The sequence below is a fragment of the Lates calcarifer genome, linkage group LG24, assembly GCF_001640805.2.
Source record: "Lates calcarifer isolate ASB-BC8 linkage group LG24, TLL_Latcal_v3, whole genome shotgun sequence".
In the NCBI taxonomy this organism is placed as follows: Eukaryota; Metazoa; Chordata; class Actinopteri; family Centropomidae; genus Lates; species Lates calcarifer.
Window position 1 is genome coordinate 388470 of NC_066856.1, and position 26882 is coordinate 415351.

Below are 26882 nucleotides of genomic sequence, written 5' to 3' on the forward strand. Positions count from 1 at the left end.
GTGCGATTCATCTGCTGACAGGAGGCTGATGTTGCAAATGTCAAGGTCAAAGGTCATAGTTGTATAATTCATCACCTCCATCTTCTGTGATTATGAGCACACTGGAACATCTTACAAGATAACAAATAGTCCTGAGTCTTATCATCTTTCTTGCCTCATTTTTTCCCCTTCTCTTTATCATCCTGTAGTTTTTTCACTATCGCTCCAAACGCCCTTTCTCCTCACTTTACCTCACTTTATCTCTGTATTTATCTACTCTCCCCCCTTTTGTCTTGCCTTCTTCCATCCTTCCCTGTCTGCCTTGTACCCCCCTCCCCATTGCATCACCCTCTCTTGTGTAGGCTCTGTATACCTTCCAGCTAATAATTAGCCAAGCAGTACACAGGACGTCCCCATCCACGGCGGTGTGACTTATATAAGCAGCCAAAACAAAGTGACAACGCTCACCTCAGACGGCCCCATCAGGCAGAAAAACTGACTCCAGACTGAGGGAGGGGACAGTGAAGACAGGGACAATCCCTCCTTTTTACTCAAACAGCAGAGCATTTGTAGCATCAGGACATGGACTGGTTCAGATCTGATCTCAGACCTGCCTCTACTGCCACTGGTCTATAAATTAGAGATGAGACTTTACATTTTCATACACAATCAGATCAGTTCACGATAAATGCAGTTCTTGTGCTTGTTACTGTAACGTAGCTGATACATGTTTACTCAGATGGTGAAGCTCATATTGGCTCTGAGGTCAAAGGATCAAGCAGAGCAGGAAGTAGAAGCATTATCTCATTTACCCATTTTTATAGTTTTTATAGCTGTGTAACTGAAACACATCAAGTTTTTAGACACGCGGTGTTAATTAATGACACTCACTTCTTATTTCTATGTTTTTTTTCTAAGTCTAACTCGAAGACCATTTATTAGGTGTGTAACAATGCACCGTGACACTATGCATCGCGATTCAGAAAACATGACCATACGCATCGTGACGCTGAAAACTGTATCGTGACATGGCTGATGAAGTGAGCGGTGTGTCCTGAAATGATTCTTCACACTTCTGCGAGTGATCACACTGTGCACCGTATGAAATAACAGCTGTTATTCTCTGCTGTTTGCTGCAGAAATTAAATGCGAGGTAAATCTGGCAAAGACGTCAGGAGACACTGTGAACTCGTTTTCACTCGTCATGGATTTATTTCCTCTGTCACAGCAGACAGACACATGCAGTTAACTAACCAAGATTAGGTGATTAACTCTGAAAACTCACATACATGACACACTGCATCTTACAACATAGGAACTAACAACAAAATACTGTAGTACACTAAAATGCTCATCAAAAGGATATCAGTGTAATGAAGAAATAATACAGAGATAAATACAGCTATATATGCAATAAGATATCCTTCTTGCAGAATAAGAAATAACTGCAAGAAAGATATACATGAACTGAATATACAAAAAAAAAGTAAAAATGAAACAAAGAAAATGAAAAAAAAATAAAATCTAAATCTAGTGTCATCTTTCATATATCTAGATGTATGTATCGAACGTGAGTATCAGGTATCAAACCGAATCATTACACCCCTACCATTTATGGTTAATATATTGATGCAAGGTGCGATCAGTAAAGCTCAGAGACTGGACCTATAAAAAGCAAACACTGCACCTGATTTCAAGTTGGCTGTCATCCCTTTCAAAGTAGTTAAAGAGCACCTATATTGATAACCTTTGCTCCACAGTTCAGGTTTTTTGCTCTGAACCTCAGTTTGACAGTTTGACCCTGAAGGACAAATTCACACAACCCTGTTAATGTAGAAGAAAACAATGAGCATGATGCTCTGTTTTCAGTCTTTGAGACTGTGGCTTTGCGCTGTGAAGCTGCTGTTTGGTCTCTGGGTCATACCCTTTCTGATCTCACTTTGTGTGTGTAAGTTTCAACTGTTTGCATATCAGATACATTTGCATATTTAATGAGATGTTCCTACCAGTTGTTACAAACCATAGTCACATTTGTATACAATGACTGCAGTTTGAGAATGATAAGTTGGTGTTTTATCAAAGCTTGATCCAACACTTACTGAAATTGACCTGAAGAGTCTGCAGAGGAGTGTGACCCTGTTTCCCCCATGAGTGGTTCCTAAATCACTGAGCTATTCCTCTCTCCTCTTGATTTCCTTTCTTTTCTCTGCCTCTCTTTATTCATCATAAACTCTATATCCAGACACTTGTTCAATATTACAAGCTTGCATAAATTTTGCCTCAAGTTTCTGTGTTTCTCCCAACTTTAAAAAGCTGCCTATTTTCATTGGAAGAATTTGGCTGAAACATGAAGCTTTTTCCACAAAGCCCTGGTTATTAATGCAATCTGTCTGCCTGTCTTCTTACGTCCGTGCAATCGAGGACTTTACATCAACCCTAAAAAGACTCTCTGACATTTATACAGTCAAATATCCTTCACCAGGTCCCAATTAAGCCGTTTCTTAGCGGTCGCCTGGTCGGTAAATTCTCAAGTATTGTACTGTACCTGCTAAGAGGGGATCTGAATCACTGTCTCTATCTGCTGATGTGTTATTCATGTGACAGATTTGCAGCAGATAAGTGCCTCACTTTAGCAGGAATCGCAATGAATAAGTGATGCTCTTTTTCATTCCTATCGAGTCTCTCACTGTGATAAGAACAACAGGGAATGGTAAAACTGAGGAGAGATGGCAGCGGGGAGAGGTAGCCCAGGGACAGCCTCGAAATACTAAATTTCACATCCAATTTTTAGCCTTTGACCAGCACAGTTCCACATTCCTGTTGACAAAGCACAGTTTTTCCAGTGTTCAGTGCTTTAAATTTGCTTCTTTGTAACACTAGAAAACAGAGATGACTGTTTGCCATAACTTTTTATTTATGATGGGGTGGAAAACATCCTCCATTCTGAGGCATTAGATGTCTCATTGGAGTCGGGTTAACAGCTCCCCACAGACAGCCAGTGTGCTATTATAAACAACACCAGACATAGCAGTCTAACCCTAATTGTATACCCATGTGTTTCTCAACAATGATTATGACTTTCTTTATGGGTCAGACTGGACATCTTGGCTGAACATCAGAGAAGACTCTGAGGACTCTCTTGTTTTGGTTGCTGGTGACGTCAGCTGAGGAAGTTGAATGGGCTTTTAATCTGAAATATCTCTGCCTATACAGCTGGGGCTGTTTCTGAGTCAAAAGGTCAACCCAGTTTAGTCATTGGCTCACCACGACTCCAGACTACAGAGAGCAGGGTTTTCTCTTTCTCTATGTAATAATGATTGTACATGGACTTTTTTATTCTAACCATGAACTAAACTGAAACTTCTCCCTGAAGGCTTATTTAAATCAGCCAGCTTCACTCTGAAGGAACCACTGTGGCTCTGCCAGCCAGAACAGGTGCAACCTGACAAGCCACAACAGAAACTAACCTGAGGCTGACCAAGATTTTTACTCATTTTTGTGTTTGTGAGAGACATAAAATGCTGGGAACAACTCTCCTGTTGAGCCCAGCACTGACAGACGTGCTCTCTCTTCTCTCTGTTTGTTTCTAGGTAACGATCTGTTCCTGGTGGCGGTCCACGAGCTCGGCCATGCTCTGGGCCTTGAGCACTCCAACGATCCCACAGCCATTATGGCTCCTTTCTACCAGTACATGGACACCGACAACTTTAAACTGCCCATGGACGACCTGCTGGGCATCCAGAAGATTTACGGTACAGCCCCCTGTCTTCACTCACAGTAATCTGGATTTCTAATGCACTGTAATCAGCATCTGCGTCATCCACTGACAGTTAACATGTTAGTTAGTTGTAGCACCAGATCCCTTTAGATCTAACATTAAGACCCAGATTTAAAATCACAGAGGCGGGAGCTTCCTCATCACAGCGCCCACACGTTCCTCATTGACAGACGCTGATTGTGGCCCTTTATCTTCTCATAAAGCTGCTGCAGCTCTGGGCTCAATCTATCATGAGTGTGAAATTCAGTTTGACAGGAACAGATTGATGTGAAGCATCAGTATCATTTTCATCTCCACACTCAGAGCTGCAGCAGAGGATCAAGGTGCTGCTTCCTGTGGAGACCTCAGGACAGATGTGTGTTGGTTTTATTATTTAAATCTTCACCCAGCCTCAGTTTGACATGTGAGTTAGGAAACAACGGACAGCGTTGTTCCATACAGCTGTCGAGGCTGTAAAGCAGTCAGACTCTGCTGGAAACCACTCTCTGTCGCACACACAGCAACACACAGCTATGCAAAGCAACACAACAACCTGCCATCTGCTTACATGGTCAGGGCACGTTCCTATGGGAGTGACAGACCTGGGCAAATGATCAAATCTCTCCTCATCCCTCTCGTACTCTTACTTCTACTCCCTGTCGTACCCAGAGTTGAAGGGCAGGACAAATGATGGGAGCTCCTTGTTCACACAGGGAAGAGTTTTCCCTCCTCACTGTTACGGAGTAAGACCTGAACACACAGACATGAAACATACTGATGTCATTCAGTGTGACTTCCACTTCCAGAGGATATTATTATCTCTGATAGCCATCCTCAGAAAAAACAGAGGCTGCAGAACTTCATTTAGAATATTAAAGTTTTCTTCAGTATCACAGTAATTCAGTGATAGTTGTCTGTACATCCATGGATACAGCTGACCACAGCTCATCTGCTGAGAACTTGACTCAATGTGAACAACCATCTGTAGCTTTTTTGTTTGGTTCCCAAACAGACCTGACAGATGTTGGCATTAGCATGTTTCCATCTATCAGATTAACACAAATTTAAATTACTAATGTAAATGACAGGAGAAGAGGTCAGTTCACAGAAAAACAGGAGGTCACAGTGGCTGTAATAATTCCTGGGGGGGTTGAAGAAATGAGCTTCTGTTTGGGACAGGATTAAAATCATAGAGAAACAGATGTAGTTCATCTTTAACCCCCATTTCTTTATGTCCTTGAACCTGTAGCTTCATTTCTCTATCAAAGAAGCAGATATTTTGTGAAGCAGGAGAGTTTCATATTGATCTAAGACTATGAGTGTCCAGCATTGTCTATGGGAGAAATGAATGGAAACCAGTAAAGTCTGGCTCCTCACAGCTGTATTAGCTTCCTTTTCTTCTTAGTGGCAGCTGAGATGATGGATGTGGAAGCTAAACAGGGACGAAGGTTGGAGCTGCACTGCTTAGTTAAATTAGAAGGTGGTGGAGTTGAGATGGAGTAGGAGATGGTGTGAGGAGGGAAGGTACAGAGGGGAGAACTGCCTGCTGCTTCATCATCATTTCTGTTTTAATTAACAGCCTAAACTTCACTGGTTGTTCATTAATGGAAGGTTTTAGCAGCCTGTTATAACAGTTCTAGATAATAAAGAGACACCACATACAGACATATAAAGTGGACTAATTCTCATTTAGTCTGTGATTTATTTTCCTTCCTAGTGGACTGAGTTTTTTCTCTCTGAGCTTTGAACATAATGATCTTCCCTCTCTTCTGAAGAGAACAGCCCACTTCCTGTTTACACAAGCATTAAGGAAACACATTACTGTGATGTTAGAGAGAAGGGAAAACCAACATGAAACTGTTCACATCAAACAGACGTTACAGCACTGAAGTTCATCTGCTGCCAGTGGCACAGATTTAATAGAAATAAATCAAATAACTTTAACTCAGCACAGAGTGTAAAGATTAATGAGAATAATCCAAGAACACATGAAGACAGAAAAGTGTGTTTGAGGATGGTGAGGTCTTAAAGGGCTACCCCACAGAAACCTTCAAACTGTTCACTTTGTGTTTTGTTTTCTATCTTAACTCAGGTGTTTGTACATCCAGGACCCACCTGGACCACCTCCCAGTAAACACAGCATGTGCTATGTTCAGACACTGATCAGACTCCCTATTCTTTAAATAACTAATCCAGACAAATGTGCTGTTATCAGGATAACATAATCCTGTTTACTAAGCTTCTTTGAAAACACTGATGAATAACATTATGCTCTTATTTTGAAATAAAAGCAGAATTTGTAGAGCGTTGAGACCTTGATCAGCTTTTGTTTAATTGGCTTGGTGGTGCTCATGTGACTTTCTTAGATTCATTCACTATGAATCTGAGACATTTGCATGTGTAAGTAGCTTCCTGTTTGTGAGTCACGTTAAAACCTTGTGGTCCTGATCCACATAAACCAAACAATTCAGACTCAAGTCAAAGAACCAACATTATAATCAGAGTGTATGTGTGTGTGTGTGTGCGCGCGCACGCGTGTCCAGAACACACATACTCTTTTCCCCATATATTATAACTGCATTAGAAGAAATAGTTTGACATTTTAGGAAACCTTCTTGTTTAGAGGTGTTAACCCCTGACCTCTTCAGGAGCTGGATGTTGGATTTTTTTAGTGCAACCCTGATATTTAGGCCAAAAACTTCACATTTTTAAATTGCAAAATTTTTAAAAGTGTGATAAAGCATCTCTCTCTCATCAGCTCTCATATACGGTGATGGTATCTGTATGTATCCTGACTAACTGATGTAGTGACTCCTGAAAGCCTGTAAATAAATAACTCTTGTGTGTACAGCTGCTGCATTGATCTGCAGCTGTTGCGATGTGTTGGTTGAGTTGATTGGGTGTGGTTCAGATAACAATAGACAACCTCAGTCAGCCATAGATCTTCAGCATGTATCACAACCACTCAGAATTTTTTCTCTTTCTTCCTCCAGGGCCTCCCGATAAGATCCCCCAACCCACCAAGCCCTTTGCCGACGGCCCCCCCTCCTCGCTCCCATCCTCCCTCAGACCCCCGTAAGCCAGACAGGCAGACGCGACCTCCAAGGCTGCCCCCAGGGGACAGACCATCCCACCCCAACGCTAAACCTAATATCTGCGATGGAGGCTTCAACACTCTGGCTATACTGAGAAGAGAGATGTTTGTCTTCAAGGTGAGAGAGGAGCCTGTGATTCAGAACACACCACTTTCACTTCTAGTTTGTTTGGAGGGGTGGGTTTAAACCCTGCAGCTGTTTTAGCCTGGATCTGTTAACAGAGTGAGAACACAGACATCAGTCTGCACAGGCCAGAACAACCTGTGATGAGATGAGGAGTTTCATAACATGTTTCCAAAGCAACAAGATACACCTGAAGAGATTTCTGCTGTAGAATCAAACGTCATCTTCTGATTAATGCAACAACAGAACATCTCATCCTCTGATTCAGATCAGTGGCCTGAAGCTCTGACAGTAGCTGAATGGATCTGAATGGATTCTGGATTTCTTCAGAGTTTGAAGGATTACCTAAATATACAGAGGGAGGGAGCTTTTCTATTAATCTGCTTCATGGGTGTGTGGAAACACTAAATGACTCTGGTTGTGTTTGTGGTTGTAGTTTTTACACCCCAGAAGAAACGTTGTCTGGATGTTTTAGGAGAGAGACATTTGACTCTGTGGTTATAGTTGTAAAAATATGGTGGACTCTGTGGCTGTGTATTTTATTGCATAAGTAAAAAAGCTATTGTGTCTAAAAGGAGCTGTCTCCAGGTTAGCTGAGGCCAATTTAGAAAGAATTTGGACAAACTGGGTATTTTAGTAAAGAGGAACACGGTGGTGTGCACAGAGCAGCACAGTTCTCCTTCCTCCCTGCACAGTCTGCCTGGTTTTCATTCCAGTACTAGAGTAAAAGCTCACATGCCCCTTAATGCATCTTTATCCTTGGTCTAAGCTTGTGAGCACAAGACCTTGGCACCGTGTAGTGAGGAAGAGAGAAAAACCTTGGGGCAGCACAAAGCTGTCCTGTGTTCTCCACACAGAGGAGAAAGAGCCTCTGATGCTTTCTCTGAGTGTGACTGTATTTTTCTGGGGATATAAATAGACAGTGTTCATTGGTTAAATAAGAGGCTTGTGGAGCCAGGGGAAAAACCCTTTCTGTCCTCTCTACCCCACCACCACCCCACCCCACTTGGCACTGCTTTAAACTTTAACCTTAAAGCCATTCCCTCTGTTTTTTATTTGTCATTACTATTTAAACATCAGTGTGATGTGTTTACCTTAAACCTGTTTTATGGACTGAAATCAAATCATCTTTCCAAGGCCATACTCCAGCAGCTGATGCACACATAACTGTCTCTGTGAGAGGTTTATTTTGAAGGAATAGCTTTGGTTTGGTTTGATCTGCTCTCTGACTTTAGGATCCCTAAAAAAAAGTCCCTCAGATAGGTCTCTCTTTGTTTTGGTGCCAGTGCAGGAAAATTAGATTTTCTGCTGATGCGACAGCTCTGATTCTGTTGTCCACGCTGCATCCCTGCGTTGGTGATATGGTGATAAGACAAATCTGAAATAATAAAAATAATAATAATAATATGAAAACAGAAAATAAACCAGCGAAGTGTCTGACAGCAGGTTACATCAGTAGGAGGAGCTGCTTGGTTTATGATGTGGAGCTGTGTTTGGCTCCATCAGTCTGAACCCTCTGATGGATGTTTCTCTCCATCAGCCTGTTTAAGCAGCAGCAGCTCATGTTTCCAGAGGTGGAGATGAATGGAGCAGAGGGATGATTTGCTGCACAACACATGTAAGTGCAGTTGTAAATCGTTAGGACCACCGGTAACATCAGGACCAGGGATGATTTGCTCCCCTGTAGTATAATCCAGTGTGGTCAGTGAAGTGAAATCAATAAGAGATCACAGCTTTGACTTGGATTCAGTCAGTGTTTCTCAGGCGGAGCAGGTGGTCCTAATATTTCTTTACTCACAGTGTGAGTTGTGCCAGTTTTCTCCATAAAGACTGAGGCATCGTGTGAATGCTAAATCCTCTCCTGGTAGATGAAGCTGCCTGACTGTAAAACAGCTGATCTGGAATCATAATCAGTGATGTTTGATAGATTCTCTGTGGAGTACGCCAAGCTCTCTGTATGATTGTGAGGACTGGTTAAACTGATGAGGATTTACAGCTCGTTTCAGTTTCATGTCTGAATGTTTCGTCTCGTTCATGGGGCTGATTTCTTTGCTTGATGGTTGGATTAATTGTCTTCTTGGTTCCTTCATGTTGTGGGTCCATTTGGCCGGCTCTGCTTGGCTAAACTCACTGTCCCCACCTGGTTGTGTTGGAAGAGTCGTGTGTAGTCAGTGCCAAGTCATTATAGCAGATGTCTGAACAGCCTCAGAGCCCCTGAGGTCCACAGGTGGTCCAGCAATGTAAAGAAGGTGGTTTTAGAGCAAAGACTTTATCAGGTCTGTTGGACCTGAGTGAAAACTGGTACGATACAGGACCCAAAGATTTAGATCCACATTATGGAACCTGTTGGAAAATCAAGCAAAGAGAAGAATATTGTGGTTGTGTGTTTACAGAGGAGGAGCACTCCTCATTCACATCTCCGAACATTATTTCTGACTAAACTCAGGATGTGATAATGTTTGAAAGTATACTGGAGTGTACGAGTGTGCAGATTGCCTCCACAACCATTTACATGTAAATAGAACATTTTTTCTCAATCTTCAGTCTCATTTTCTACATCCTGTGTGGGAAGGTTTCAACAAACATTTTTCCTGTGTGAGACTTTCTCAGGTGAAGTTAGTGATGAGGACAGAGGTGGTGAAACCAGGGATCTGCAGAAACCAAGGTTATTGTTTCCAGAATATTTCACCTCTGAGATCACAACATGCAGATCATCACAGGACTGCTGAGAAAACTGTTCAGTTTGACATAGTCATGAAGGTACATTTTACTCCAAATTACAGCAGGCCATTAAAGCTGATCATGATCAGTGTCGGTTAACAGTGAAGTAAATAATAAAGTTAGTGTTGCACTTCTATAAAGTTTGGGCTCACACAAGAGACAGATTAATTTAAAAAAGAGTAAATAACTAAATCTGTGCAGCAGTCATTCATATGAGTCAAACTTCAAAAACACTGCTTCCTACTAGAGATGAAACAATATCAAAAACTCATGATATGATAATCTCTCGATCACAAGTCCATGATACAACATTTATTGCAATATTTTAAAAGTTTATAAAATGTTTATCTGTCTCATTTTCCACTCTCTCATTTCATGACACGGGGAAACTGAAATGCTTCCACATGTCAGATCTAAAAGATGCTGGAGCATCCAGAGTTTCAGAGAGGCTTCGTCTCTCTCTCCTTCGCACTGTTCTCCCTCGCCTCCAACACCGGCATCCGCCAGCTTCATTGTAGATTTGAAGAGGGAGAGGACAGAACACAAAGGATGTTGGGTACACATGGGACGGTGGTCTCTGTAGTTCTCATTTCCATTCACCTCTACTCCACAGCAGCTGTAACAAAACTACAGTTTTACCCAGATGACATATCGTTTTTTACCGCACAGGTCTACAACAGTATCCGACACCTCTGTTATCATGATATTGTGAAATCAATCATACCGTTACATCCTCCTACATTTCCCATAATGCAACTAGATACAGTCTTATCAGACCCTGCCTCCTAAATGTCTGCTTCTCTCATACCCCACACTGTTATCACTCTGGATTAAAGTTGAATAAGCAGTGACTGACTGACGTGAACATGTTTCTCTGGGTTTAATTATTCATACCACTTTAGTTATATCAAGTAAAGACTGACATAAAACGTCACAGCTGGATCTGAACAGAACTCCTCCAGATGTTGGTGGAATAAGGTGAACTGTGGTGTTAAGCTCTGTCTGTATTGAAGTGGCTGATTTATAGGCCAGTTAATCTCCAGAGCCAGCCTAGGAGTCATGCTTGTTAAGGCTTTACAGTTTTACAGCTGCTCATTTTTCTCTGCACTTAGGTGACAGAGGGTCAGGTGAGGTTACAGACACCTGAGTGCAGCCATGTTCATCCAGAGTCACCTGTAAATGTCCCATTAAAACTACACTGCTACCACTTTTATGACTGCAGTCACCTCAAGTTCAGCTCTCTGTCAACCCACTAACCATATGATATCCTGCTGCACACGCTCGTTCTCTATATGCATGTGTGGATTTGAGTTTATGGATTTCTGCCGTATCCAAACATTCCCTAAAACATGCTCCTCTTCAAGGCTGAATATTTTCCTCATCGAACGAAATTAACAACAGAGACTAAAGGCTTCTGCAATTCTTTTTTATGGCTATCATTTCTAGCCATTTAAAGACCCACAGTCATTGTGACCTTAGCTCAAAGCTGCAGTCAGAGCCTCCTTCACTACAGTCAGTCCTGTCATCAGTCCACTGTGACAGCCTGTCCCTCCTATTCTTCCTCCTCCTCTCCAACAGTGCTAAACTCACTCACTGAGAGACACTTCCTTCCTAGATGTGGACAGATTCAGAGCAGGGGACTATGAGACGCCGCAGGGTCTCTCGTCATTCAGGATCGACCACTTGGCCACTCATGTCAGAGACTTTGGCTTTGATTTGGACATCCAGTAATGAGAGCACAGTGGTCAAGGGAGCAGTGAGCTGTCCACCCTTCTTAGTGTCTGAGTTCCTGGGAGGAGGGAGACAGACACTGAGAGCATGTTTAACTCCACCACTGTAAGGCTGTAAAAAGTCTAAAACCTTCTAAACACCCAGAGAGAGAGGATGAATGATGTTAAAACCTGAAACCAGGAGGTGCTTAGCTTAGCTTAGCTCAGCTTAGCATACAGGTCCTGGAAAGGTCAGTCCAGCATCAACTCTAAATTTTAATATTCAGTCCCTTATATATAGTTTCTTCTCACAAGGAGAGGAGGAAAATCAGGCCAGCTGTTTCAGTCTTTATGCTAAGCTAACGTCTTTTTGCTAGCCTCATATTTAAAAAGGTATCGGTATGTTACTATTCCTTTAAACATCAAACACTTGCAAACACCTCCTCCACAAACCAGTGTTAGAGCTAAAGAAATAAGTAAAGCAACTAGAAACTTAAGTGAAACTGACCTACAGACATTTTCTAGAGCTGAAACGCCAACACATTTCTGGTGTCGTCACACAAGTCTCATAACAGTGGAACTGCATTTTGCTAACAACAGACAGATGAACGTACCAAGCTACTCTGAGCTACAGTAACAGCAACATTATGAGGAGGAGATGGTATGCCATATTTTTGAGAAATATTAGTTACAGTGTGCTGCATAAATGGTTGTTTATGACAGATTAAAACTAGTGGCACAAAAGAGCCAAAGATGAATAAGACTCCAGAGATCTGCAGTTACACATGTGAACACCTCCTCTACATGTGTGACTGAACGTCCTGCATGTTTCTCTCTGCTGTGCTGATATGCTGCCACATGTGTAGTGAACAGTAACAGAGAGAAGCAGCTGCAGGCTGAAGAGTTGAACCACAGTTTATTACTAAAGTGACTGTTTCAAGGTCACGCCTCATTCCAACAAGTGCAGTTAAGTTCATGTAGTTTGGAGAAGTTTTTTTCCAGTCTGTGTGGAAGCTTTCAACACATACACACACACAGATACACAACAGTGCATGCACTGACAGAGAAAACCCTCATCCCTCAGTGAGACAGTGATCTGAGGCCTCAGGCTCTGCTTTATTTACACCTGCACTCTGCTCTCAGTCCAGCCGAGTGTGTACGTCACATTAAGAGAGTGAAAGGTCGACAGCTCTGTTGTCCTGACCCCACTGTCTGTCATATTCACACCTCCTCACTGGTTTTCTTCTTCTGATAATTGTCTCATGTATCTTTGTTACATGTAGCTCATCTACACAGTTTTCTTCTTGGTTTCATGTCAGCTAATTTCTCAGTATTTCATCACAGACATATATTTAGATATCATAAATAAGTGAAGCATTTTGAATGACAGACTGAACAATAATGTTGGGTAATTTCTCGTGTCTGATTGGCTCTTCCTCTATGAGCAGATGTACTTTATTCTTCACTTTTATTCCTGAGTTGGCTCTGTGTTGGCATCGTGAAGTGTGATTTGTAGAAGGCGATGAATACAGGTACAACTTCAGGCTTCACTTTATTGAATAAAGTCAAAGGTGGTGTGAAGATTATCTTTCTTTTATTCAACATGTAATTGTGAATGGTTGTAAAACATAAAAATCAGTGAGCAGTCACCTAAAGAATTTAACTGTGTTCAGTTTTGAGGAACCTGCAGGTCGAAATAAATTATTAGTACTGAAATATCATGGACAGGTTAAAGACCCCACCCCCCACCCCCTCCACCTCCACCTCAATGACTCTCCTGGACTAGAGCTCATTGGTGGAGACAATTTGTTAGCTTTGTCCAGAATCCACTTTCCAACACAGAGAGTATGGTAACTCAACCTTATTGCTGTGAATGCATTATCATACATCATGAGAGCGTATGCGTGACAAACCCTGCTCTGCCCCGTCTCTCAGCGCAGGGAACATGTATAAGATTTCCAGCCTCTGCTCAGACTGAATCTGCAGTGATTATTCGAGACATTCCTGTAATTGCAAAGCTGCGGCTGAAATGTTCTACAAGTGAAGTGTGCTCGCCTGAGCTTTATTTTCAAAGTGGGAGTGGGACTGTAGCGGGGGAGAGAACATTTTCTCTTTTATAAAGTCAAAAGGATTCAAATGGGTCGGATTTCACAGTTTGATCTGTTTTCAATTACGGGGCCGGGCCGTGTACTGAGGAAAATGCTGAACAATTGAAATCTATGAAGGAAGTAGGTATGGAGGGACTGAGGGAGAGGAAGAGAGGAGGAATTGGAATGAGAGACAAGGGGAAATGAAAAGAATGAGGAGGAAGAGTCCAGGGAGAGTGGAGAGTCCCAGAGAAACAATTGGGTTAGACAGAGAGAGAGGAGAGTGGTGCAGAGACTGTTTGATAAATGGCCTGTTTATTTAGCTTTCACTGTGAATGAGGCAGGCTGTGATGATGTGTTGTCTCCCCCTCTCTGCCTCTGCGTCCCTGGCTACGAGGTCAGGCTTTGTGGCCCCAGTGCTCGCTGTGTTCAGGAGGCGCAATTGTCCGTTCATTGCCAAAGGGTGGGACATCCCAATGGGTCCTAATGGTTTTCACAGCCTGGGTCTCCCCCCGGCTCCCTCTGTCATCAAGTTTCATCCAACATCAAAAAGACACACCTTCCAGTTGGCCGTGCCCCCCCCCCAAAAAAAAAGGGAAATCAGAGACTCTTGGCTCCTCATAAACCTCCTGGCTATCACCTTGCCCCCCATCCCCCCACTTGATGGTTTTCCCAGCATATCTGTTCTCCTGGAGCTGCGTGCATAGTGACAGTCGCCCAGTTTTTCCAGGCAACCTGAGAGTAGGATCTTAAAGGCATTACGGCTGTCAGAGCAGCAGCTGGAGCTGATCACCGCCAGCAGGTTCTGTCATAAGAATCTGGCCTGAATTCAGCAGTGTCAGATGTTAGAATCCACTATATGTAAACTATATGCAGAGGTCTTTATATATGTAAGAGGGTAGCACGTGTTTGGTGTTTGGTGTCAGGAGAAGAAACATTTGGTACAAACTAATGTCATTTACTGATCACCCAGTGCTGAGAAAGATAAAACCAACCAGGTCATTTTTTTTTACTATATTACTAACTACATTTACTTAGCTACTGCCAACAAGAATCTACATGTCAGAGGAATAGATTGTACTCAGGATTTCAACTGTTATTTTCACAGACACACCAGTGATAGAGTTTTAGTCTGTCTGACCTTGGTCATGCTCTGTTCTCTCCCAGGACCACTGGTTTTGGCGCGTCAGGGATAACTCAGTGATGCCGGGATACCCGATGCTCATCAGTGTTTTCTGGAGGGGCCTGCCGCCAAAGATAGATGCCGTCTATGAGAACAGCGAGGGCAAGTTTGTCTTCTTCAAAGGTGAGGCTACACACTGGACCGCAGAGGAACATGGCGAAGCTTTGATTCATCCTCATCTTCCCATCCTGCTCTACATCAGTTCCTCATGTGATGTGTCTTATATAACGTGGTGTGTTAACACAGCTGTGGTGTTTATTATTCTGTACACATGTTCTATACATGTATCTCTGTGCTCAGAAACAAACAGAGGCTTTTTATCTTTAATAGCTGTTGCATGCTATCACGCTCACTCACACTACTGCTTTGATCTTATCTGTGTGTGTGAGTCCAATGTCAATCTGTGGAAGATTAAAGCAATGTTTTACTCACTTGGTTGGAAAATCCCCCATAATCCACCTGTTCTGCTTCTGGTGTTAATGTTGGTGCTGCTGGTTGTAGTGATGTGTCTCAGTTTAGGTCTTCAACTGTAGCTAAGGATAATTAGCATACACAGTTTTTGGAGATGACTTCACTGCTTCCTCAGCAGTGAACGTCAGTGTTTGATGATCTCTGATTCGGATTCCTCCACCTTTCTGAAAAGATTTATCGACAAGTTGGCCTCAAAACACAGAGGTTTAAAGCTAATTATGTCGAAAACTGAAAAGCCACTTGAAAGAAGCAGCACACAAACACAGCAGTCTGGTAAACTGCTGTTTGCATACGCTGCAGAGAGAGGGGGTGTTGATGAGAGAGGCGAAGGTAAGCAGTCAGAGTCTGCTGGGATAAAAATCTTCACTCAAACCCATTTCTATTTTCAACTCAAAACAATTCCTGGAAATGCAGACTAGTGGTCCCATGTTGAGTTTCTCTACCCAGCTCTTTCTTCCCAGGCTGGGATGGCACACAGATTTAGAAAAACCCATACTAACACGGCACCATTCTTCATCTCAACACGCACGGCTGATTTCCCAGAAGGCCTTATTCTGTCTGTCCCTATTTGGAATAAAGAATTAGGAAGAAAGCCGGTCAGAAAACAAAATGCACCGGCTCTCAAGGTCCTTGTCCAAGCAGCCGTTTTGAATATCCTCTAACAGCTCCTGGTCTGATGAGTACTTCTGGAGTAAACGCACAGATGGAGGCTTTACAGTTTCACTGAAGTCATGGCTGAGTCACTGATTAGCTTGATGCTGTTTGGGCTTCACAGAGCAGGTCTCTGAGCACACACCGCTGGTATACATTAGAAATAGATCCACCATGTGTTGTTCATTTGTGCAGTGCAGTGCGGTGCCAGTGTTCACTCAGTGTTTCCCTGTTTCCATTCTGCTCAGACACTGGATATGGTCTGAGGTTCTGTAGGAGCATCAGTCAGCAGAGTCAGACCTGTTGTTACAAATCAACTCACTGCTCAGTCACAGCATGCACACACATTCACATCTAACAGTGAGCAGCTGCATCATGAATAGAAATTAAATTAATCAAATCAAATGTTGGCACTAACAGGGTTAGACACAGACACAATAAACATCTCTGGTATATGTCAGGATGCATTTTCATCCTGAGAGTCAGGATCCAGTCAGAGGGCAGTCAGAGCGACTCGCTTCATTTACCTCCTGCAGACCTGTCAGACAGTGTCTTATTTTAGACTGAGGCTGACTGATGAATTGGCCCAACCAATATCGACTGTAGTGCAGATATATCAGTACAGAAATGCACACATATGTTTGAGGTCATTTAGAAACAGCATCAGTGTTTTATCCAGTCATTTCTCCTCCAGAGATCACTGACTTCTACAACTGTAAAATGTCCTGCTCACATCGTCTGAGCCTGAGGAGCTGTACATCTGTCAGACTCTCCATTCTGACCTCAACACATGTTGAGTTTAAAGTGAGCAGCAGAGGTAAATAAAAGCAGGCCTCCATTTTTAGCTGAAGTCTGAGGGTCACATGACCTTGTCTCAGCCACTTTTATACTGGATATCTCTCTGAATGTGTCAGAAAACTAAAATGAGTTCCTATATTGTGATGTGACGGCAACATTTTCTTTCACAAAAGTCAATAACAACATTTGTATGAAGTAAAAAAGTACTGAGTAAATAAAAAGTCAGTTAAATGTTGAGGGTTGCTGAGGTATCAGGACCATTATTTCACTGGAGCATAGAAATCATAAGTTTAAGTTGCATTTGTATTGTTGTTATTTCTTTTTTGTTTTCCAAAATATCAAAGTGCCAATCAAGGAATAACACTGGTATGTCATAATTTAAATCTGCTAAACACAGCTGATAGTCTGGGAGAACTCCCTTTACTGTTCTGAGGGTTCCCAGTGTGACAGTCCTGTTTACCAGGCTGTTAATGTAGCTGTAAGGTCCACACACAGGCAGCTCATGTAGATAAGATCATAGGTTTACATGAGTTGAAACATTTTAGATCCCACAGTCAGAGACATCGTCCAACATCAGGTCAACAGAGAAACTAAGCGAGACAGAGTGAATCTGCTGTGGCTGCAGCTCAGAAAATGATGTAGATGTTAAAGATGAGTTCCTGTATCCCCAGCCCCCTCTGAGGTGGAGGAGGAGTCTACAGTCATGTACTTGATGCTATAGCTGCAGGTCCTTATCAAAACATCCTCACGAGCTGATGCAGCATCACAGCATCATAAATATAACTAATGTAGAGAAAGGTCTGACTGACATAACCTGATCTAATGTGAATCTGGCTCTAAGTTGTAGATGAGTTGGAGATTAGGACAGAGCTGCTATAACGTTAGCCTAAACATGCTGTAACCTGTAACTCAACACCATAGCGGACTTAGCTAATGACATGCTGCTACCTTTGGAGATAAAACTAGTTTACAGACTGGATGTCCTCACAGAGAACATTTTTTCATTACTGTCCATGAATACACCAGACTGTATTTTACAGATTGTTCCACATATTCCTTACGTGCAAAGACTTTCAGCCCAACAGAGTTTTTCCAACCTCAGAAAAACACGAACACAGAATCATGGAAAAGTCAGAGTTCTTGCTCTGTGTGTGTGTGTGTGTGTGTGTGTGTTTGGTACAAATCTCCATCCTATACAACTCTCTTTATACACTCTTAGTCGTTACACTGCAGCAGATGCCGGAGCCTCCACTACATCAAAGTAGCCCTCCCAGCTCTGAAGATGAAGCCAGATTTTTATGTGGAGGGGGTTTGGATGGGTGGAGGGGAGGTAGGGGGTCTGTGCAAGTCAACTTCAATTTAATAAAAAACAGAAAACAGAAAGGAGAATCCCATTTTGTGTTGGATAGAGACAGAGAGGAGCTTCCAGAGTCTCTGCTGAGGATGCTGTTTTTTTTTTTTTTTGTGGTGCACTCTTTTTTTTGGGGTGGGGGGGGTGGGGGTGGAGTCTTTTAATCTCAGGGTGTGGTGGGTTTAAGTGTGTGCATGTCAGGGTTGGAGGAAGTGTGACCCAGAATGAGTGGAGCATTGTAAGAGAACGAGGTGAAATGACAGGAATTTCCTCTCTCTGAAAAAGAGGCCTCTACAGGTCACACACACACACACACACACACACACACACACTCGCATTCACATTCACATTCACATTCAGTCACCACCCTGTCCTACTGTTCCTCCACTTCTTCGGGGTTAAATGTCAGCTGTGCTGGATCATATCTGCATTATTTTACACCTACTTCCTGTGTTTGTTAAAGAGAGGTGAGCAGGTCGTCTCAGAGCTTAAAGCTACTGAGGGTCATCCACACTGACTGCTGTCACGTGTCTATGAATCCTGCTCATTAATCTATGTCTGAAAGCTCCACCCTGATCAGTTGGAGTCTCTGTCTTCTTTGGATGGACGGTTCATGTTCCTAAATATTGATCAGGCTGTTTTTGTCCCTGTCAGAGCTGGACTTTATCCTCTCAACGAGAGAGAAAAGACGTTAGTTTCCATCTTTACTCCAATAAACTTCTTGACCTGATGAGTTTAGATTATTTGAGTCCAGTTTTTAGATGAATGAAAGACTGTGTAGAAAAGGATTTCTACCTTACACATGGTATCATATTCATAGTTTCTGCATCAAACACTGAGTAACTTCATGAATCAGCAAAGAAGATCAAGATCAAATATTTGACATCTTGTGTGTTTCCTCTCTCTACGTTCGTCATTTCACCACTTCCTCCCGCTCCGCCCTGTTCCTTCACTGGTGATGAGGACGAGCACTTCCTGAGCTGTGTCAGAAACATACTGTGCAACATAAACACTGCACAGGAAGTAGGGAGGAGGGTTTACTGAGAGACAGGTGCAGGACAGAGGGAGAGGGACTGGTTTTCCCACAAGTGTGGCTTCATCTCAGCTGAGCAGTTACCAGCTCTGTTTGGCAGCTCTGAAAAGTTTCCAGAGTACCTCTGAACAAGGGCAAGGAGAACCTGTCACCAGTCTGTGTCTTATTCTAAATGAAGGAAACATCAACATCAAACAGTGTAATAAAAGGCAACAGGTTATTGCCTGCCGTTTGTTCCTGGGCTTGTATCTGTCCTTGTAAATCTGTCCTTCTTGTGTGTTTGGTGTGTTTCCTCGCTGTTACTCATCCTGCTTCCTCTAATTTATTTTCCCCTCATCTTTCTTGATGTGCAGGGAAGCAGTTCTGGGTGTTTAAGGACACGGTGCTGCAGTCTGGATACCCCAAGGACATCACCCAGTTTGGCCACGGCATGCCAGCCCAGAGCATCGAGACTGCCGTGTGGTGGGAGGACGTGGCTAAGACCTACTTCTTTAAAGGGGACAGGTGGGTGTGGACGGAGGGAGGGCATAAGATCCCAGGTCACCAGTGTGAGAAAGGGTTTCAGAGTAAAGCTGTAGCTGTGAAATAAAGGTGTGATATTGGCCTGGTATTACAGCTTTCCTCTCCTGTCATTTCATTCAGTTTAACTCAGTCGTCTATGTGAAGCCCCTAATCTGACGTGGTATTAGGACAGCAGATACGAGCACAAACAACCATCTGTTGTCAGTTTCAGTACATTCTCTGCAGCCCTCGTTCACAATCAGTACCTGCTTTGTCTTCCTGCGGCTCATCGTTTGTTTCTGTTTAGGTACTGGCGCTACAACGAGGAAATGAGGACCATGGACCCTGGCTATCCTAAACCCATCACAGTGTGGAGAGGTGTGCCTGACTCACCACAGGGGGCCTTCGTGGACAAAGCCAATGGTACGATTTGTCCTGCCCGATGCTCTGACTTGGCAATAACAGCACGGTTCATGTGCCAGGCAGCATTGATTTCAGCTGGTCACTGGCACATGCTGTGCAGGAGGTAAACCAGGGTGGCATTGATTGAAATTTGCCCTAGTTACTACACTGAGCCTTGGCAGGTGGCACGCTTCCATATAGGCAGAACCGAGGGAGGCGGACTGATGGAGGGTGTTTGTGTGTTGGAAAAGAAAGATGAAAAGAGGTCAGTTCATCCCGAAATGTGTTTTTTTTCTTTATGAATTGTTTCAAAATAAAAATGTTCCTTAATGAGTTAGTCCTGCTCAGTGGGCTGTGAGACCCAGTTGGAGCAGAACTGTGGACAGCAGAAAGGACAAGACCACCACTGGGCACTCGTTCCGGTTTAAGCTGGTTGGGCCTAGCCAAGGGTAGGGGGGCGGGATTAATACCGCTCAGCAATTGGCCGCTCAGATAGTGTGAAGAGGAGAACAGCCTGTCCCATTGGATGCATTATGCCAGGTGGGTTTGGACCTGGTTTTGGCAGCTCCCAGGTTGGAAAAAGCAGGGCAGGTGGTGCTGAACGTTTGGGCCATCTGTGCTGAGGATCTGCTGCCAGATCAGTAGTCGGGCGTGTCTGCTGGCGAGGCCAGGTGGAGCGGGCATCAATCAGAGCATGAAGGGTGGATCAATATCCAAGAGGATGATGGGTATTTGTGTGCATCACACATATTTGCTCTTGTGTGTGTGTGTTTGCAGAGGCAGTGTGTCAAGTGGCACGCTCATAACACTGACCCAGATACACAGGCATGATGGAGTACGGTGCTGCTGCCCATTGCAGCACGTTTCAGAGCAGGGGCCCTGGGGCCATGTTGACCTGGCTCTGATCCGCAGTGGCTCAGCCCGCCCCACCCCCTTGTATGTCTGTGTTGTATCTGCTGCTACATCTGGATCTGTGTCTCTCAATAACCACATTTTCACTTCATTTGTGTTAAATGTTGGAGAAAAGTGTGGCAGAAGCTGCTGCCAAGGTGGAACCACAAACATTCCCGGAGCTGTTTTATTTCTTCAGCTAATCACAATCCTCAGCTGAGCTCTGAGTGACAGTCTGAAGGACGCTGTGTAGAGAGAGGCTTGTGTTTCAGGGCCGACATGACCACTGTAACTCTTACAGACTTAATTCAACACTCGGCCGTGAGCTTTATTCAGACTGAAGATTTTTGACCTGCAGCTTAATTTTTCTGTTTGTTCTCCCAGTTAACTACTCATCAGCAACAAGATTACATCTCTCCCACATTCTGAAGATCAATCCCACTCTCAATAGAACTGAGAGGCAGCTAGCTTAGCTTAGCATAAAGAAGCAGGGGGAAACAGCTAGCCTGGCTCTCTCCAGAGTCTAAAACTGAACCTAAAGCCTGCTCATTAATAATCTCACTTTTATTAAATCTACAAACTGAACATAACCTACTGTAAAAGATACAGTGTAAGAAATACGATGTCTTCATCCACCTGGTGTTGATCGAGGAAGCAAATAAGTGTCCTTAAGGACCTGTGTGATTTCTCCACCTGACTCGTGGTGTGAAGAGTTTCTCTTCCTCATTTTCCCAGAGAAGAGTGTGCATGAATAATAAATGGCAGGAAAACCAGGTGTAAATGGGGCCAGTGAGGAAGAGGAGAGCCTGAGAATTCAGTCTCAGTTTTCCTCACTGAACTGTGTATTTTCCCAGAAAGTATTGTAGTGACTGTAACATGCAGAAGTCACGACCCTGACATCAGTTCACCATTTTAAATGTATGTTTTTAACCATTTAGTCATCATCATATTGAACAGGTTTCAGAACAAATTAATATATAGATTATTAATGATTAATCTGTTACTTTTACATTAATTGTTTCATTTTTTGTTTGTTGTTTTGTTTTATTCAGTGAACATCCAAACCTGCAGATGTTCAGTTTATTATCAGATATGACAAAAACAAAAGCATCACATTAACTAACTGATTAACAGTTGCAGCTTTAGTGTGATGTGAATTTGATAGAGAAATATTTCTCCTCTCCTCACAATCAAACACAAAGTGAAATAAGCCTCACTTTTTCTCTGGGGGTGGTGAAGACTATAGGTTTATTAATGTGTGTGACAGTGGGACACTTGCCCTCACCTTCCTGTTAATAATCCTGTCACAGCAGTTCATTTCTGGATGACATTAGTTTTGTTGTTGTGTTGATATTAGCTGTGGAGCTCGGCTCCTGCTCCCCTGTCGTTCTCTCTTTTATGACCAGATATAATTAGTCCTGAGGGACGGTCATCACTAACAGCAGAGCAGCAGAGTCTGTTAGTGAAGCTGTGTGAGGGGACACACACTGTGGTTCACTGCCACTCTATACTTCAAACACAAGTTTATTTTAATTTATTCTCATTGGAAAAAAGAAGCTCTCCCTGAATTTGAGTTGAGCTGAACCTCAAACACAAACTGTTTGTCTGATAAAGTCAATCAGTCAATCAATCAGATGATTTCACTCTTTTTGTCTCATGAAAACATGAAAAACATGTTCCCTGCTACATTTCACAGCAGTACTTTCTACTACACTATAAGTATTTGACAGATATAGTTACTAGTTACTTTACATCATCTAAAACATGCTGCATCTTTAGATTAAATCTGTATATACAGGAGTTAAGTGTAGGTCATTAAACTGCTCAATGCAACATGAAATAATATTCAAATAACATTTAATAATTCAATAATATAACACATAAACAGGCTGTACAGCTGGATAATGAGTACTTTTACTTTTGATACTTGAACAGTATTATTAAACTGTGGTTTAAAGAGCAGCTTCACTGCTCACCTGGCTGCAGTGATAAGTACTCCGGGTACACTGTGACATCACAGGTGGGTGGGGTTACAGTGATGTTGGTCGTGGTCCTCACAGGTATCTGTTCCCTGTGTGTCCTCAGGTTTCACCTACTTCTACAAGGGGAAGGAGTACTGGAAGTTCAACAACCAGTTGCTGCGGGTGGAGCCAGGCTACCCACGCTCCATCCTGAAGGACTTCATGGGCTGCGAGCTGACGCCCATCGACCCCGGTCGCCCGCCGGCTGACGACGGCAACTCAGATGTGGTGATTGAGCTGGACAACGAGGCGAACACGGTGAAGGCCGTGGCCATCGTCATTCCCTGCGTGCTGGCGCTGTGCCTGCTGGTGCTGGTCTACACGGTGGTGCAGTTCAAGAGGAAGGGCACGCCACGCCACATACTGTACTGCAAACGCTCCATGCAGGAGTGGGTCTGACAGGGCGGACAGAGACCGAGGGGGGGTGAGGGTGGGAGGAGGAGAGACAGCCCTCACCTTCACAGAGAGGAGGAATGTGGACTTGGACACCTTTAATGCAACACACAGCCTCCTCTGTGTGGGGTCAGCCCACCAGCGGCCCCTCGTACAAAAGGCCACCTCTGGACTTCAAGATGACTCTGCTGACCCCCCAGTCTTTTTAACAAATGGGAGGGGCAGAGAGACAGATTGCGGGGTATCTATGCCTGAAATGACCTTCAGTCCCAGTCCAAAAAAAAAACAAAAAAAAAAAAAACAGGAGGGTGGGCATCACTTTGTATCTCAGACACTTGACTTCCTCCCTCCCGCCACCACCCACCCCACCCCCTCACACACACCTTTTTTTTCTCTGCGACTGCTCTTAATCAGAGGGAGGGGGGACACACTCTCTTCCCATGGGGCACTGCATTTCATCTGTCATATCAGGTTGTTAATGAAAGAACTGTTTTATATTTTCTGATCTTGGTGCCCTCCCCAGCTTCATTCTGCACTCTAAAGCTGAACCACTTAATCACATGACAACCTTCAGTCCCTCTTTTGTTGGTTTCTGATTTTTCTTTGATTCTTCAGAGACAGGAGGTCCTCACCGTTCCCTTTAACACGCTCCTGAGGAAGAGACCAAATGAAACCAAATAAAATCTATTTCTCTCCAAAGAGGATCACTTTTTTTTCTTTTCATTCTCATTTCAGTTCATCCTTCCTTCCCTTCTCTGGATCTAGCAGTGATTAAGAGTCGGGTAGCTCTGACTGTTGTGGCAGTCTGTTCCAGACACAGGGGCCAAATTATTCTGCAATATTTTAACTCGCCTTAATTATAGATCATACTACTTGTGTTTGGTTTTGCTGTTTCTTGGTGTTTTTTTTTTTCTTTTCTTCTGTTTTGTATACTGCTCTTTGTTTATTTGTAAAAGAAGCTCAAGCTTCTTGTGATTGGTATTTCTGGATTTGATTACGTTACCCAGAGTCCTCAGCACTGGTTTGCTGAGCCGTTCTGGACACAGCCCGATGTATTGTAACGATGTTGAAAGGTTCTGGAGTAAAGCCACTAATTTTGTGTGTTAAAGTATTTGTTTCTTTTCTTATTTGCATACAACATGGGCTCAGCTAGAGCCTGATAGTCTTGTTATTGGATTTGCTGATGGGACTTTTTAAATTTTATTTCTGTTTTCGGCCCATACTCCACTCAGTTTGAAGACGCGTGCATCCAAATGGTCGCTCTATATGGTTATCTGACGGACCATTGTTTTTTAAAGAAATCCTGTTGACTGCCTTGTTTGAGAGAGCTCACAGTTCCCAGAATGCTCTTGTCTCCTGACTGAGGACCCACAAAGTGAGACAGCAAGTTAACATCAGTGCCTGTGTCAGCGTGCATGCAAGCATTTACTGTACAATCGGTTCTGCTCAATGTGGCTTTGAAGCCCCTCAGAAGCTGAGGAGGAAGTTTTTCTCTTGAAGATGCTGTTTGCATTTACTTTTGTACATTTGAAGTGTCCCCCACCCAACCCCCCCACCTCCAGGTACAATTAACAATTAATTAATTAAAAAAGACTAAGGTGGTACATCTTTGGGAGATCTGATTGGCAAATGAAATTGGCCTCAGACGCAACCTTAGCCAACTTGTCGTGTCCTGGCGTTGAGGCAAGCTGAATGTGTGTCAGTTTCATGATCTAATACTGCTTTTTCTTTCTTTTACTGTTTTCTGGTTAAAACAAATTGGACATCTCACAGTGACTTCTTTGTGTAAGACTTTGGGACAATGGAGAAATGTGTCCTGACAGAATGAATAAATTGATCAATATATGATTAAGAACTGCTTCCACCTCTCTGCTTGTCTTTTCACTGGTGTGTGAAACCTGTCTATGCAGCACACTCATCACTGTTTATACCTGAAGACACAAAGATAATATAATTCAATTCAATTCAGTTCAATTCCATTTTATTTATATAGCGCCAGAGCACAACAAAATTCATCTCAAGGCACTTTTCATATAGAGCAGGTCTAGACCATACTCTTTAAAATAGGTATTTACAGAGAGAGACCCAACAGTTCCCACCATGAGCAGTGGCAAGGAAAAACTTCCTTTTAAGAGTATTGTAGTGTAAGTAGTGAATTGTAGTTTAATGTTTATACTGGTAACACTCTGCAAGAAAGTGGACAAACTGGATTATCAGTGTACTCCTGTAAACTTGGGCTGCCCCGGAGTCCTACCATCTACAGAGAGCATCATAGCATCAATCAGCTCCAACCACAGTGACCTCTGATCCCAGAGCAGGAGGGGAAAAAAAGAAATGTTTGTCTCAGAGAAGCTGTGTCTGTGATCTGAGAATTCAGCCGCCCTATCTCTGTTAGCTGCTGTATTTTTGGGTGGCATGATAAAAATCAGTGCTGCAGATGTACGATCCAAGTGGTGTGGTGCTGCCATTTATTGTGGAGTGAATGTGAAGCAGGAGCTGCTGCTGTTTATTCTAGCTTGGCTGGGACACATTTGATGTACAGTTACTGACAACAGAGACATAGAGATCGAACCAGTTTACAGTTTAGAGTCTGTGTGTGATGAAATTACACTCTTAGGGATAACACCTCCTTGGTTCTCATCACAAGACTGCTCAGTGGAGAATTCGCCTCTCTGCTTTTAGACAAAGGCTTTATATGTTCAGCTATGTTTAGACTGCTGCTTTTTCCTGAGTCTTTTACTCATGCTCTGTTCTCCCTCCATCCCTGTAAATATAGACTGGGAGTGTGTGGGACTGTGCTCTTGTTCACACCTCCCAGGATGCTGTGTACTGTATGTACCAGTCCTCCAGCAGAGATACAAGCAGTTTAGTGTAAAAATGTCAGATAGCGCTCTTTGTCTTTCTTCTGTTTGTGTGTATATGTGTGAGTCTCATGGAGCAGAGTGTAGAGTGGGTGTTGGTCCACAAATCCCACACTGCCTCACCAGCCACAGTCAGTTTCTGCCTGCCTTATAATAAGTCAATCTCTTTCTGCTTCTTGACCCAGTGCATGCTTACTGGACTGTGTGTGTTTGTGTGTGTGTGTTTTTATTCTGGTGGGGACCTTAACCTGAGATACCACTCACCCCGTGGGGTCCAGTTTTACCCGTGGGGTCCAAATCTTGGTCCCCACTGGCACGAGCATCGCAACCAATAGAAAACAGCCTGCTAATATGCCTAGTGCAGTTTTCTTGAAAAAAAAAAAAAAATTGGGGTTTCATGACATGGTGTGTTTGGGACTGCGCCCCTAGTGGCCATTGATAGTATTGCATGGTGTGTGAATTTCCCTGATTAGGCCACCTTTCCTGACAAAGTGTGTAACTGTGTATATCAGTATGCTTCATATTTTATATAGATTAGTACACTTTTATGTGATCAGACTTTAATTTTATTGAATAATTTGGCCTTAAATCATCAGGGGAACCCATTTAATCACTGTAACTTCCTTTCTTATTAATGTCTGTAAATACATTCATCATTAACATTTTTTAAAATGTCTATTTTATATTATATTTTATCTCAGGAACACTGTGGGGGAAAATTCTTCACATTTGTGCTATAGCTCATATGCTAATTATCACACAAATGTCTAATATGATGAAATTATTAAGTGAAGTGAAAAGTTCAAAGGTTAGTCCCATTTATGTGAATGTGATCTGTCTCAAAGGAAATCTCCT

At 43.0% G+C, this 26882-nt stretch overlaps 1 protein-coding gene across 1 annotated transcript in view; it reads left to right on the forward strand.

The window, feature by feature from the left end:
* LOC108898232 (matrix metalloproteinase-16-like) overlaps positions 1–25021 on the forward strand; it is a 59106-nt gene extending 34085 nt beyond the window's left edge. Inside the window, 7 exon segments of the mRNA XM_018698145.2 lie at positions 3570–3731; positions 6730–6761; positions 6763–6948; positions 14639–14777; positions 19312–19462; positions 19767–19882; positions 22838–25021. Of these exon segments, the coding sequence (XP_018553661.1) occupies positions 3570–3731; positions 6730–6761; positions 6763–6948; positions 14639–14777; positions 19312–19462; positions 19767–19882; positions 22838–23172 (1121 nt within the window). The 3' untranslated portion in view covers positions 23173–25021.
* Positions 25022–26882: the final 1861 nt, after the last annotated feature.